We start from the raw sequence: 14,809 nt of genomic DNA on the forward strand, positions 1-14,809 counted from the left end.
AGGTTTGGATTTGCTAGAACAAAGAAGGTTGGGGTAACGAGGGGAAAAAGAATAAGGCCAGTTTGGGTGGCATGTTGATATAGATTACTGCACTGTTCTTCCTCAGCTCTGCTGCCCCTCTCCCACACAAAACCTTTTAGAAACACACTGTAGACAACTCCCCAAAACCCAAGTCCCCCCTCCCAAGCCTTGCAGGGGTAGGGGGAAGATGGTAGGTTGATATCCTACAGTACCTCTAGTCCATGCTTTGCCAACACCCTGTCCTGGGGCAAGGCAGAAATTCACACACTAGCAGCCAGTCAGCAGGCTCTAGGAAAGCCCCTGCCACACGAGCCAGCCTTTTCCCTCACCTCAGTGGCCAAACCAAGAGAGGCTGGAGTCCAGAAACCGGGTCCGGGTGGGAGCGTTCCACCCCAGCTGGAATCTGAGCCGCGGCCCACAGTCACAGCAAGGATTCACTGTAGGCGAGCTTCCCCGCTGACCAGCGGGGTCAGCTGTTTCTTCAAAGCCCACCTAGAGCGACAGGCTCGGGGAACTAAATCATTTCTGTGGCCATCGCTTTTCCAGGCAATCCTCCAACCCTGCCTGCCGACAAAGACCCACGGCAGCACCGACCGCCCTCTTTTTAAAAAGGACAACCCCAAACCCCCCGTCTTAATACTTAAATCCATGGGGGATTACAACCGCCTTGCCTGCAGCCCTATCCAGTTAGGAAACGGTCATCTTTGGATAGTATTAAAAAGGCAAAATAAGACAAATAGCTTAAGTATTTTAATGGTTGCAACTCAGCTTAACACTATATAATGAAATTGTACAAAGAATAACATTGCAGTTTTTGGTTAGATTTAAGTCGGAGACATTCATCAATAGGCAGCTGCAAACGTGACTAGTTGCAAAGTTTTCTTTATGCCATCTGATCGCGAACAGTCACTTCCCACTTAACGCCCCGCCCAGAGAGGCGACGGCATTCGTTCTAACTGAACTCGATACTTTTCAGGACAAGTCCTAATTTAAAATACTATCCTATGCTTAAACTAAAAACAATTTGAATATAACTTTCCTTGTGGGGAACAATAATGAAACAAAAGGCATTGTTGTAGAATATGGTCCTTGACAAAGTCACAGTAAAAAAAAAAAAAACAAAAAAAACCACAAGTCATGTACACTGAACTTCCACCTCCTCAAAACAGAGGTTACTTTCTGTCCCTCAGCCTTAGAAATTCAAAGGAGAAGAACAGCATGTTATCAACTTAGGACAGGGCATTGCAGAAGAAGAAAGTTCAAGCGGCCAAGCATTTAACCATCTTGGAAGAATGTGAAAGAAAGAAAGTGACAAACAGCGGGAACACGGGATCTACAGTCCTATCCTTGCCGACTCAGGGGTGGGGTTGTCGTCACTCGGGGGAACGTCGCCCCGTCCCCCTCCGCCGACGGTGCACAGACAAGCAAAAGTCCACGGCTCTCGGGGAAGGTTTTTCCTTTGCGGGGGGTCGGAAACGTCGCTTGGAAATCACTACCGTTTAGGTGAGAGAAGAAGCTAGGGGCACAGTGAGCTGTGGACTCCGGTGAATATTTTTAAGGCTTGGAGTCCCAGTATGCTTAAAACACGGTTAAGTGGAGCCCGTAGGTTCAACGACTCTTCCGATTTGTACTAATTCCATGCCGCATGTGGGATCTAAGACCCTAAAAATCTCTCTCGGTCCTCAGTTCGCATCTATGGCCAATCTAAGTTACAATGAACGGTCTGTGCCTCAAAGGAATCCCTGTATTGAACAATACCTACACAAACAACAATCCACTGTTACGAGTCATAGGGTCACTAGGACAACTCTTAATATCCTTTCTGAACCAAAGAGCACTCCTCACCACCACTGTAGTGCATCAAATTCACAGCCAGAATCCCCAAGATCAAAAAGTTTGCACAACACAAATAATAACTTAAAAAAAAAAAAAACAACAAAACCAAAAACAACAACACATACTGCTTACAGAACCCGGGGAACGTGTCCGCTCTTCGGGCCACTAGAGGCGTAATTTGTTAGGGTGCTGCTCCATATATGTTTCTGTTGTCGTTTAGGGGGTACAGAGCACGGTAGGGAGCAAGTATAGTTTATTATATGGTCAGAAAAGAAAGTTGTGGCAACTGAAACGTTTCAAGGTCTTTCAAGTTAGATAAAAATGGACCGGCAGAGACGTTAAAGTGTTCTCAGAATGGAAAAAGTTGGAGCTGAAATGTGATAACAAACCAGTTGCAAAAAGTGTACAGCAGCCATCTCTTGAGGTCAAGCCAGGTACCCAGATGTCCAAGAAACCTTCAGGACACATCTGCAGGAAGGGAAAAAAAATAGCGGTGAATACTCCGGCAGAGTCACCCTTCCTTAACTGCTAGCCTGCGCCGCAACAAGCGTTTCAGAACATCGCTTGCCCACAGCGTCTTGGGCTCCTTCCGTTTCGGTTTCAGTTAGGGAACGTGGTGATCGGCCAGAGGTTTAGGACCGAGCAAGAACAGAATCACCATCCACCTCCAAAAGCAGCCTGGGACCCCACTCTCACAACCATGAGGAGTTAACCAGGGGTGGGAGGTGTTTATCACCATTCACTTTCTTCATCGCCAAAGGAAAAAAAACAAATAGCACAGAAGGACAACCGCCTGGTTAGGATTGGGTATTTAACCCAAACCTAGTCACTATCTTGCTCTTCAGAGATAACCCCCGCTTTGGGTCGAGAACATGCCCGGCCCCCCAGGGGTCAAGTTTCTCTACGGGCGGGGAACACGATGGGAAATCCCATTTTGGGTATTGACCCACCCCTAAGAGTCCTGGCAGAGTGGAGGATACTTACAGCTTGTTGGGCGGGCCCCGTATCGTCGCATGATCTGATCGTGTGTGAATTTCACAAAAGATTCGTATTGTTCTGTGAGGGGAAGAGGCAGAGCACCTTACCTGACCGGGGAGGCCTCTCCTTCTCCGTTCCCTCCCTCCCCGCCTCTCTTCAGCCTCCTCTCTCCCACTGTCCTCCCCGGCATTTCCCAAAGCCGCTCCTCTCTCCAAACCCGCCGCCAGTGCCCCCGATCCAGCCGGAGAAGGCGAGGTTTACGGTTTCATGATCTCGGCTCGCTTCCCAGTGAAAAACCACACACGTGCTTCTGTGCCCAGAGATGCAATAGAGGCCCTGGCACTCACCCGCCACACACAATCCTCCACTGGGAGCCCCAAATGGGACAGGAATTGTGTCATCTCTTACACTGAGCTCAACCTTTGAACTTGGCATCTAGGCAGTGCTGAACGAATCCCCCACAGGTAAATTCCACGTCTCAGCTAAGTTGAGGGTCTGTCCTCCTCCCACCTCCCCCACGCTCTGACATACAGAACCTCTAGACCCAACTGGGAAGCAGCAGAAACAAGGCTGCTGGCCAGGAACTTTGGGAATACAATAGTTTAGATATCTGCATCACGGTTCCTCCCCCATTAGCATCTTTCGAGAGATCGAAAGGGGACATCTGGTTCTGCCAAAATGCGTATCATGGCTGGGATGTCGTTAGGGAACATTCATCTGACAACGTGAGCCTGTCAGAGCACGGTGCTCCGACTGCAGCATCGGCAGAAAAGGCTTAAGTGCCCGCACGTGGCAGAGCAGGGAAGGGCTACAGCGCAGGTTTTCCCAATGTGGGGTTTTGCAAGAACCTGTCTCTTACTTTGCAGGAGAACGGGGTGTGGTCTACTTTCCATCCCCTACAGAAGGCAACACCTACCCCTGAAATACTTAATCATTCCTTTTTTTCCCTTTCCTTTACTGGGATAGGTTCCGAAAGGAGCTGGAACCACAGACGCTATTTTACTTACAAAACTGTATGACATACATAACCAGACTAAGTTAAAATGGCATCTCAACTATTCTGTACTCCTACTTTGCATCACAAAGTTCTCTTTCCAAGAGCGAGAGAAAACAATAGCTAAATGAATCTGCCTTATCAAGTGAAGGCCCGCTTGGCCACTTACCAGTGACTAAAAACGCATGCTCTCTTGGGCTCTCTTTAACTTTAGCTGCTGTTCATCATTCTTCAGAGAAGGCCTGATTTGAAAACTCTGACCCAGCCACTGCCTCTACTTACCTGCTAGCTTGGTATTAAGGATCTGCTCGTATTCCTCTCGGATCCTGTCTTCATAGTCTTTCAGCAGACGCTCGCACAAAATTCCAACCTGCCGTAAGGTGAACGTTGGCTGGTCTTTCTTCACCCACGGTGAACCTGGCCAAAGAACAAACCTGAGTTGAAGAACTGGGGATGGAAATGCCTAAGGAGATGGGGGAGGCAAAAAAAAACCCAAACAAAAAACAAACCACCCCCCCCTCCCAAAATGGATTTGGGTGCATTGGGAGCCATTTCTGGGAAACGGCATGAACTAATGGGGAAAGCCCCGCTTTGGGAGTGAGGGGGCCTGGTTATAATAGTTTAGCCTTTGCCGCTGGCCTATTGCATAACCTTAAGCAAGTCACAACCTCTCAGCCTCAGTTTCCTTGTCTGTAAAATGGGAATAATAACCCCTGCCTCTCCCTGCCTCCCAGGGATGTTGGGTGATTCTTGATGTGCTTTTAAGCACTTTAAAGGGCTAGACAAACTTACAGTTAATTTATGATGCCCCCACCCCCCAAAATCTTTTCTATCCAAACTAGTTTTATGTTCAGACAAGTCTAGCAAGGTTAACACAAGAGATCAAACCACCAATCTTTGAAGCCCCGATTCCAGTAATGGCAAATACCTGAAATTTACCCCTTTGCAAGGATCCAAATAAATGTGACTGTCTTTTCAGCAAGTGGGCCCACCCTCCTGGGAAATCAGCACATACGTGATTTATAGTTCTTAGTATTGGTATCGCTCAGGAAATGATTACATTGAGGGGGGAAAAAAAATTAAAGCAGTAGGCTGGGAGTGAGCCAATTTCAAACTCTGGAACCACTCTGCAAATTTCCTAATCTACCTGCACCTCTGTTTGGCCACCTCCAAATTGATACCTGCCCCAATGGTCAAACTTTGGGAGGAGACTTTTTGGGAAAATATAATAGATTGGTAAACGTTCTGAGATACTTGGATGATAGCTCCGACTGTACCCAAATATGAAGATCATTAAGAATTTCTACATCCTCTGCCTTATGAAATACTGTGGTGCATTTCTTTTTTGCCTGGGGTCTCCCAAGGAAGATCCAGGTGCCACAGCCTAGCTGCAAGCTCATACCTGCAACTGGACAATTCCCATGTGAAATAAGGAGAGGACGATGTGACAAGAGATTGGAAGGAAAAGGAATACAGTCCATGTGGGATAGTGTTAGGGGGAGGAGAGCGAGAAGGCTTTTACCATTATCTGCTAAGGTGGGAAGAGAAAGAGCCATATTATGAGGATAAGTACTGGCTTTGGGGCACAAGAAGAAGCCTATATTGAAAACTACGCTATTGAGACTACTGGTTTCTACATTAAAGTATAGGATTTTTTAGGTGCTGAGAGTTCAATTGTTTGCATTCTTATGCCTTGTTTTAAAAATCTGAATTTTCACCACCATGCTTTCATCAAATTCTCTGCCCTTGCAAACAGATTCGAGGTTTTTTCATTTTTTTTTCCAGATTAATCCAGAGCCCATGGGAGGTCTGCTGATGAACAGATCACATATTAAAGGTGACCTAGTCTCAGGTGGGTTGCAAGGAGGACAGTCCACATTATAAGACTTCCATGGGGAAATTTTCCCAAACAGAAATGTTATTTCTTGGTGACAAGTGCTTCCATGCACCAGCAATACAACAGTGTTAGAAAAGGGACAGGCAGGGAGAGGAGAGTTAATCTCCAGTCACTAAGTTTAGTTTTTCGTAGGTCAGGCTTGGTAAAGTGACTGCATTCTGTTTCACGAATCCAGTTGGGCAGTCCCAAAATGAAGGGCAGGTGTGATGAAGAGAGTGTCCAGGCAGACTGAACGTTGTGAGCTCCGGCACCGAGACCCATCAGAGCGACTCTGATGCCACAGCCAACTCGGCCCACCCTTGGTGTTCCCTCATGGACAAAATGCTACACAAATAGCATACAAACCCCCCTTCAATCCAAAGTGACCACATCCGTAACCAAGTAATGACCACCACAGTCACTTAACGCCTCTTCCCTAATTAGATGGTGGTCTCAACCAGGTCCCCAGTGTCCGATATCCCCCATCACAACCATCCTGGAACCCAAACACAGGACGTGGAGACTGGACACCGTCTCAACCTTGAAGATTCCCTCTGGGTCCGGGTTGAAAACAGTGTGGGCAAATCTCATACGGCCATTCCGTGCAAGTTCTGCAGATAAGTCTTTAATCTCCACAGATGCCAAACTAGTATTAAATCACATCAAAAAAACAAGAATTACAAGGGAAAGAGGTGGCGGCCTAAATTGGTGAATGGACATCGTAAATAAGTTTCCAATAAAATTCACTGTAAAGTAATGCCCAGGTGGCACTCATATCTAACCTCACTTTCATAAAGTTACAGTCTAAATATTAAAATATCTCCACCTACTTCAGATGGCTCCTCCATGGTTTCCCTATTGTCTCGTGCCACTTTCCAAACTTTCAATACTTTATAAAAGCATCTAGGGAGACATTACTAATATTGTCAACTAGAATAAACAGACATAACCTCCTAAGACAAGCGTTAAACTGCTGAAAGTTTGTGGCAATTCTTGTAGGGGATTTTGATTTTGTAAAAGAAAAAAACAAAACAAAACTCCCACCACGTTAATTTAGCAAAGGAGAGTTTAAAAATTTAGCATGATGTCCTTACCTGGTGAACTAGGTGCTGTAAGTATTGAAGAGTGAGAATGACTCTCAGGAGCACAAGCGTCACTCTGATTAGCACCCTCCAGTTGTCTTCGTCTCTGATAACGACTATACTCTTGTTTTATGTTCCAAAATATTTGCTCTAATAAAACAGAAACACATTAAGACACCCACCATGTTTATTTCCCAATTCTTTCTGCCAAGGACTTGGATCTAAAGCCCCTTTTTAAATCCCAATATGGGCTTTGGAGTCAGGGCTCATGAGTTCGAATCCCAGCTCTGCCACTTGTCGGCTGTGTGACTGTGGGCAAGTCACTTAACTTCTCTTTGCCTCAGTTCCCTCATCTGTAAAATGGGGATTAAGACTGTGAGCCCCACGTGGGACAACCTGATTCCCCTATGTCTACCCCAGCACTTAGAACAGTGCTTGGCACATAGTAAGCGCTTAACAAATACCAACATTATTATTATTATTATTATTACTTTGAAACGGACATACTAAACTTGCCTCTTAGCCACTATCACTTGACCTTTCTGACATTTCCCAAGTCATTCTAGCTTTTTGCTCCCATTTTCCTCATTAGAACTACTATGCCCTCATCGTTATAAGCTATTATTTACTGGGCGCCCACCAGTCAAGTCGCCAGATGGACAATTCAAGTGAACACGCTGACATCTACGAACTGAGGCCCAATTCTCAGCTTCGCTTTGACGTGGGACTAATCCAAAGAGTGAGCCGGGTCGGTGCTGCATGGAGTAATGGGCAAAAGCCACGATTCCTGCTTCTCCGAGGAAGCGGTGTTTCCGGGGAGTGCCAGAAGACTGTTTAAGAGAACTTTCTAATGCCATCCACTCTTTTTTTTTTTTAAGCCACTTGACTGAACAACAGAGGATGCGGCCATCACAGATCACTAGGATTTTCCAAAGCCAGTGCAAAATTGTGAGGTCGGCCCCTGAAATGACCTCCGGGCATTTTCACGAGACCTACCTGTCATCTATAAATTATGTATTATAAATTACTTATTTTTTCCCCTCTGGACTCTGAGCTCCTTGTGGGCAGGGAATGTGTCTGTTTATTGTTGCACTGTACTCTCCCAAGCGCTTAGTACAGTGCTCTGCACACAGTAAGTCCTCAAAAGACGACTGAATGAATAGTAGTTATACTCTCCCAAGAGCTCTTCACAAAGTAAGTGCTCAAATATGATTGACTCATTGGTTGTCCAGGAGGATCCAGGCACCCACACAGTTCCCGAACCCCTGACGTGATTCTTTCCCACACATCTCTATCTTCCTCCTGTAGATCCACCTTTCGTCCTGTCAATCCGAGCCCTCCACCTCTGTGATCCTATATTACAACTCTTCCCCATCTTCCTCGATGAATGGAACTCCAGCCGCGGACGGTGCTCGCTCCCTCCGTTTCTTTTCCCACTGCTGACAATGCTCCACTCGGAAAAGTCTCTGGGATCAAACCGGCAAGCTGGCTTCCTCCCATCCTCCCCGTCTAGACTGGCAAGTATGGAATTTGCAATTATTTATATTAATGTCTGTCTCCCCTCTCTAGACTATAAGCTGGATGTGGGCAAGGAATGTGTCTGTTTATTGTTATTTTGCACTCTACCAAGCGCTTAGTACAGTGCTCTGCACAAAGTAGGGGTCAATAAATAAGACTGAATGAATGAAGTGCTATGTGGGCACGGAGCATGGCTACCAACCCTCTTATATTGTGGTAAGAATAGTATTCATTCAGCACTTTTCCTGGGTGCAAAGTTCGGCCCCTCGGAGGGCTTACAGTCGAACAACAACTGTACTCTCCCATGTCTTTAGAACAGTTTCCTGCACGCAATGAGTGCTCGGTAAAGACCACTGATTAATTGATACAACTTCAGGCTTCAAAGTGGCTTATCCAGACCCACCGTAATAGACTCAAAAGCAGATTCGCTGGCTCCATTATCACCCATCTCTTCCTGGCAAACCACCCAACTTCCCCCCTTGTTTTCTGTATATATTATTTACCTTTACTCTACCTTTACCAGAGAAGCTACAAAATTATACTCAGTGATAGGTAAATAGGTTATTATTGTGGGGTATAAAGTTGGGTACTAGAATTAAAGCCCAAAGGTGCAATTGTGGCCATACAATAGCTCTCTCCTCACCACTTCCTCCCTCATCTCCCAAATCTTCTGTTACAGAAATTACTGTAGTGCTGTGCAATCTTGAAATTGCTGAAGCTTTCTACTGACCCTAACTTCAAGAAACACTCAGATTTAGCAAAATCTGAAAGGAAATAATAATAATTTTAAAAAGATAGAAAAAGTGCAAGTGTGCAGAGAGCATTGCTCCTGGGAGCAAAAGTCCTTCAATAAACCAATCAATTGGGAAGATAAACCTTTGGGCTGAAAGGAGGACTGACCCAGAAGATTGGACATTGTTTGCACATGATTTTTAAAGGGAATCAATCCAGGGGATTATCAAATGCCCTTGGATATCCTTTGGTCCGGCATTCTCCATGAAAGATAGTGTTGGGGAAAAAAAAATAACCTCCCTGTAGCAACGATTGGGGAATCATATTTTTAACATTCACTTTTGTGGGGTTGGCCTCATTCAGACAATACATACATACCTCATTTTGCCTTCTAAAAGTAGCAGCATGGTCTAGTGGAAAGAACATGGGCCTGGGAGTCAGAGGACCTGGGGTCTATTTCCAGCTCCACCACCTGCCTGCTGCGTGACTTTGGGCAAGTCACTTAATTTATCTGTGCCTAAGTTTCCCCATCTGTAAAATGGGGATCCAATATCCATTCTCCCTCCTAATTAGACTGTGGTGAGCCTTGTGTGGGACAGAGATTGTGTCCAATGTGGTTATCTGTACCTACCCCAGGGTTTAGAAAATGCTTGGCACACAGTAAGCACTTAATTAATTCAACCATAATTATTAAAGAGATTCAGGAGATGATTTTCAGAGTTATTCTGAATGAGAAGTCATTAATCAAGCCAGGTAAATCAGGAAACAAAAGTATCACGCATTCGCGAGTATGACTGAATTATGCCCCAGTTTACAACTCTAGGAAAAGTACCATTACAAACCACAACTACTCGATACAATCTATCTTCGGGCATTTGGTTCAATCAACGGTACTTTGTAACCTACTATGTGCAGAGCACTGTACTAAGCGCTTGGGAGAGTATGACAGAACTGGCAGACACGTTCCCTGCCCATAACGAGTTTAAAGGCTAGAGGAGTTCACTTTAAGATATCAAGAGAACTTCCCTATACCTAACCACTTGTTAGATTGATATAAGCCAGGCTTCGACCTTTTAAGAAGCGACTAGCTATGAAAGACCATTTGGGGGAATATGGGCTTAAGGGGATCTCTTTAAACCTATCCCTCTTTAGACCTCACTTGGTTCACATCTGGATGATCTCTGGCTTTTCCATCTTCTCCTGGAAGCTACACCTCCAACAGTCTTGCCCTTCTCCCCGCCCTCTGCCCCACCGGTCTCTTCTGACTCCAAATAGGCACAGAGTAGATGGGATCCAGCCGCCTCCCTGAGTAGATGGGATCCGCAGCAGGCTCAGACGCCACTTGGGTCTCCTTCCCAAATAGCCAGGCTCCATCTTTTAGTCGCCCTAAGGTGATCAACCAGTGGCCACTGAATATGGGCCCTAGTGAGACAAAACCAGGGATCTAAAACGACCATTCTCCTGTTCTCTGGGCCGGGCTGCCTCGATTCTCTGGAAAAACGGCCCCCAGATGCCTCCCCTCTGCCCCCCAGTTTTGTTACCACCCTCCCACTCGAGCAGGACTTGATGACCTGCCTCAGCTCGGCCCAACGTTTTGCTGAATTCCTTCAGACGCTGCCCTAAAACAGCAGCATGGCTTAGTGGCAAGGCTTGGGAATTGGAGACCCTGGGTTCTAATCCTGGCTCTGCCACTTGTCTGCCATGTGACCCTGGGCAAGCCACTTCACTTCTCTGGGCCTCAGTCACCTCATCTGGAAAACGGGGATGAAGACTGGGAGCCCCATGTGAGACAATCCGATTGCCTTGTATCTACCCCCGCGCTTAGAACAGTGCTTGGCACGTAGTGAGCGCTTAACGAATATCATCATTATTATTAAATGGCGAAGCCAGTCAGCCGGACGCATTGGGTCCTACCCCAGCCCTTAGAACAGTGCTTGTCACTGAGTAAGCACTTAAGAAATATCATCATTGTTATAATTATTAAATGGGGCAGTCAGCCAGCTGGGCATATTGGGTTCTACCCCAGCCCTTATAACAATGCTTGTCACATAGTAAGCGCTTAAGAAATACCATTATGATTATTACAAAATGGGGAATCAGTGCTTGTCACCTAGGAAGCACTTAAGAAATACCATTATTATAACTATTATAAAATGGGGAATCCAGCCAGCTGGGGGCATTGGGTCCCACCCCAGCCCTTAGAACAATGCTTGTCACCTAGTAAGTGCTTAACAAATGCCATTATGATGATGATTATAAAATGGGGAATCCAGCCTCCAGCCCTTAGACCAGTGCTTGTCACCTAGTAAGCGCTTAACAAATACTATTATGATGATTACTGTAAGGCGGGGAATCCAGCCAGCTGGGAACACTGGGTCCTACCCCAGCCCTTAGACCAGTGCTTGTCACCTAGGAAGTCCTTAACAAATACCATTATGATTATTATAAAAACGGGGAATCAGTGCTTATCACTTAGTAAGCACTTAAGAAATACCATGATAATTCTTACAAAATGGGGAATCCTGCCAGCAGGGCCCCTGGGTCCTACCCCAGCCCTTAGAACAGTGCTTGTCACAGAGTAATCACTTAATTACTATTATGATTATTATAAAAGGGGGAATCCAGCCAGCCGGGCCCATTGGGTCCCACCCCAGCCCTTAAGACTAGTGCTTGGCCCCTAGTTAGCGCTTAAGAATTACCATTATAATTATTATAAAATGGGGAATCAGTGCTTGTCAACTACTGAGTGCTTAGGAAACTCCACGATGATGATTATTATAAAACAGAGAATCCTGCCAGCTGGGTGCATTGGGTCCTACCCCAGCCCTTAGAACAGTGCTGGTCACAGAGTAAGCACTTAAATACCATTATGATGATTATTATAAAATGGGGAGTCCAGCCAGCTGGGCGCACTGAGTCCCACCCTAGCCCATAGACCAGTGCTTGTCAAAGTAAGCACTTGAATACCATGATTATAAAACGGGGAGTCCAGCCAACTGAGAGCACTGGGTCCCACCCCAGCCCTTCGACCAGGGCTTGTCACCTAGTAGGCGCTTAAGAAATACCATTATGATTACTGTAAAATGGGGAATCAGTGCTTGTCAACTACTAAGCGCTTAAGAAATACCATTATTATGATTATTATAAAACGGGGAGTCGAGCCAGCCGGGGGCATTGGGTCCCACCCCAGCCCTTAGACAAGTGCTTGTCACAGAGTAAGCACTTAAATACCATTATTATATTATAAAATGGGGAGTGCAGCCAGCCGGGGGCATTGGGTCCCACCCCAGCCCTTAGACCAACGCTTGTCACCTAGTAGGTGCTTAAGAAACACCATTATGATTATTATAAAACGGGGAATCGGTGCTTGTCACCTAGTAAGCCCTTAAGAAATACCATTATTATGATGATTATAAATAAGAAACACCATGATGATGATGATGATTATAAAATGGGGAGTCCAGCCAGCCGGGGGCATTGGGTCCCACCCCAGCCCTTCGACCAGTGCTTGTCACCTAGTAAGGCCTTAAATACTATTGTGATGATTATAAATAAGAAACACCATGATGATGATGATAAAATGGGGAGTGCAGCCAGCCGGGCGCATTGGGTCCCACCCCAGCCCTTCGACTGGCTTGTCACCTAGTAGGCGCTTAAGAAACACCATCATGATTACTATAAAACGGGGAATCAGTGCTTGTCACCTAGTAAGGCCTTAGGAAATACTATTACGATGATTATATATAAGAAATACCACGATGATGATTATAAAATGGGGAGTGCAGCCGGGCACATTGGGTCCCACCCCAGCCCTTCGACCAGTGCTTGTCACCTAGTAGGCGCTTAAGAAACACCATCATGATTATTATAAAACGGGGAAATCGGTGCTTGTCACCTAGTAAGGCCTTAAAAAATACTATGATGATGATTATATATACGAAACACCACGATGATGATTATAAAACGGGGAGTGCGGCCAGCCGGGCGCACTGGGTCCCACCCCGGCCCTTCGATCAGGGCTTGTCACCTAGTTAGGGTTTAAGAGATCCCATCACCCTTGTTGTTATGGTGATTAGAATTACTGGGAGGAGAGATCGGACTGTGCGTGTGTGTGTGTGTGTGTGTGAGGGAGGGAGGCCGGCGGGGTCATCGGGCGCCTTCCCCCCGCGTCGGAGGCCTCGGCGCTCCCCAAAGTTTCCGCTTTCCCCGGGGAGAGATTAAAAGCCTCCCGACGTCAGCGATTGAGAAGAAGCGACTCAACTCCTCCTCTTCCCTCCCCCCCCCGGGCCCCCTCCCCCGTCCTCCTCCCCTCCCCCGCTCGCCTCAGGACCGGCCGCCTCCCAACCCCCCCAGGACCGGCCGCCTCCCTCCCTCCCTCCCCGCTCCGCCTCAGGCCCGGCCCGGGGCCCCCGTTACCGGGCGTCGGGAGGCGTCTGTCGGCGCCGGTCATGGGCTGTGGGGGCGGCGGGGGCGGCGGCTGCTGAGGCGGTGGCGGGTGCGGGAGGCGGAGGCCCGCGGCGGGGCCGGGTAGGGGCAAGGGGCGGGGGAGGGGCAGGGGGGCGCAGCGCCGCCGCTTCGGGGAGCCCGGGCTCAGCAGCGCCGCCTCGAACTCCATGGGCCGCTTGAGGGTGGCCCCGCACGCCATGGCGGCCCCGGCGGAGGCTCCCGCGGCGGAGGCTCCCGCGGCGGGGCGCGGCGCGGCGCGGCGCGGCCCGAGCGAAACGCCGAGGGGAGCGCCCAGCGGAGCCGGCTCCAATGGCGCCTCCCGCACCCGGCAGCGCCGCCCGGCGGGGCCCGCCCGCCTCCCCCTGTGACGTCAGCGGGACGGCCCCATCCCGCCGCCGGGGGGGGCCCCCGCGGGGCCGACGCGCGCCCGCCGGGGGGCCGACGCCCGCTCGGCCCCCCTTCCCCACCGGCCGAATGGAACCGTCCCGATGGGAGCCGGGGAGAGGGGGGCACGAGGACGGTCGCCAAGCAACGACCTCCCCGTCCCCCCCCGGGGCCTGCAGCGCCCCCTCCTGGACGAGCCGGGCGCACCGGGGCCCCTCCGTCCATTTCATTCATTCAAGAGTCTTTATTGAGCGCTGACTATGTGCAGAGCACTGGACTAAGCGCTTGGAAGGGACGATTCAGCAACAGAGAGAGACAATCCCTGCCCACTGACGGGCTTACAGTCTAATCTAAATACCAACATTATTATTAATCATTTCAACCCGACGCCCCCGTGGAGGAGGAGGAGGAGGAGGAGGAGGCGGCGGAGGAGGCGGCCTGTCCCCATCCCCTGCTCCTTCTCCCTTCCATTCATCGGATCGTATTTATTGAGCGCTTCCGGGGTGCGCCGCACTGTCCTAAGAGCTCGGCAACTACAATTCATCTGTTAAAAAAAAAGGGGGATTAAAAAATGTGAGGCTCACGTGGGACAATCATATTACCCTGAATCTATCCCAGCGCTTAGAACAGTGCTCTGCACATAGTAAGCGCTTAATACCATTATTATTATTATGAATTCGGCCCCAAATAGAGCCGATCCCTGCCCAACAACGCCTTCACCCTCCATCCTCCTGGGCTCTACCTTTCTTTGGTCACCCTGCTTTTTTGTGGCTCCTCCTTTTTGGACCTTTGATTCATTCGTTCATTCAATCGTATTTATTGAGCGCTTACTAGGTGCAGAGCACTGGACTAAGCGCTCGGAATGGACAACTGGGCAACAGAGACAATCCCTACTCAACAACGGGCTCACAGTCCAAAAGGTATTTGATATTCGCCCCCAGC

The 14,809-nt window shown here is 48.2% G+C and overlaps 1 protein-coding gene across 1 annotated transcript; it reads right to left on the reverse strand.

Annotated features, from left to right (window-relative positions):
• Positions 1 to 753: 753 nt before the first annotated feature.
• Positions 754 to 13,714, reverse strand: AKIRIN1 (akirin 1). The gene is made up of 5 exons (XM_029080900.2): positions 13,454 to 13,714; positions 6,800 to 6,937; positions 4,112 to 4,246; positions 2,842 to 2,913; positions 754 to 2,325 (listed from the first exon to the last, which is right to left on the reverse strand). The coding sequence occupies exons 1-5, from the start codon at positions 13,680 to 13,682 to the stop codon at positions 2,315 to 2,317; spliced, it is 585 nt and encodes a 194-aa protein (XP_028936733.1). The 5' UTR covers positions 13,683 to 13,714; the 3' UTR covers positions 754 to 2,314.
• Positions 13,715 to 14,809: the final 1,095 nt, after the last annotated feature.

The sequence above is a fragment of the Ornithorhynchus anatinus genome, chromosome 16 (genome assembly GCF_004115215.2).
Source record: "Ornithorhynchus anatinus isolate Pmale09 chromosome 16, mOrnAna1.pri.v4, whole genome shotgun sequence".
NCBI classification, from domain to species: Eukaryota; Metazoa; Chordata; class Mammalia; order Monotremata; family Ornithorhynchidae; genus Ornithorhynchus; species Ornithorhynchus anatinus.

What these genes read in the sequence shown, in the direction of transcription:
- AKIRIN1 (XM_029080900.2), bottom strand. Translation starts at nt 13,682, where the DNA reads ATGGCGTGCGGGGCCACCCTCAAGCGGCCCATGGAGTTCGAGGCGGCG. An exon ending in CAGACGCCTCCCGACGCCCG is followed by an intron (nt 6,938 to 13,453) that starts GTAACGGGGGCC and finishes CTGTTTTATTAG; the next exon opens with AGCAAATATTTTGGAACATA. An exon ending in CCTTAATACCAAGCTAGCAG is followed by an intron (nt 2,914 to 4,111) that starts GTAAGTAGAGGC and finishes TTCCCCTCACAG; the next exon opens with AACAATACGAATCTTTTGTG.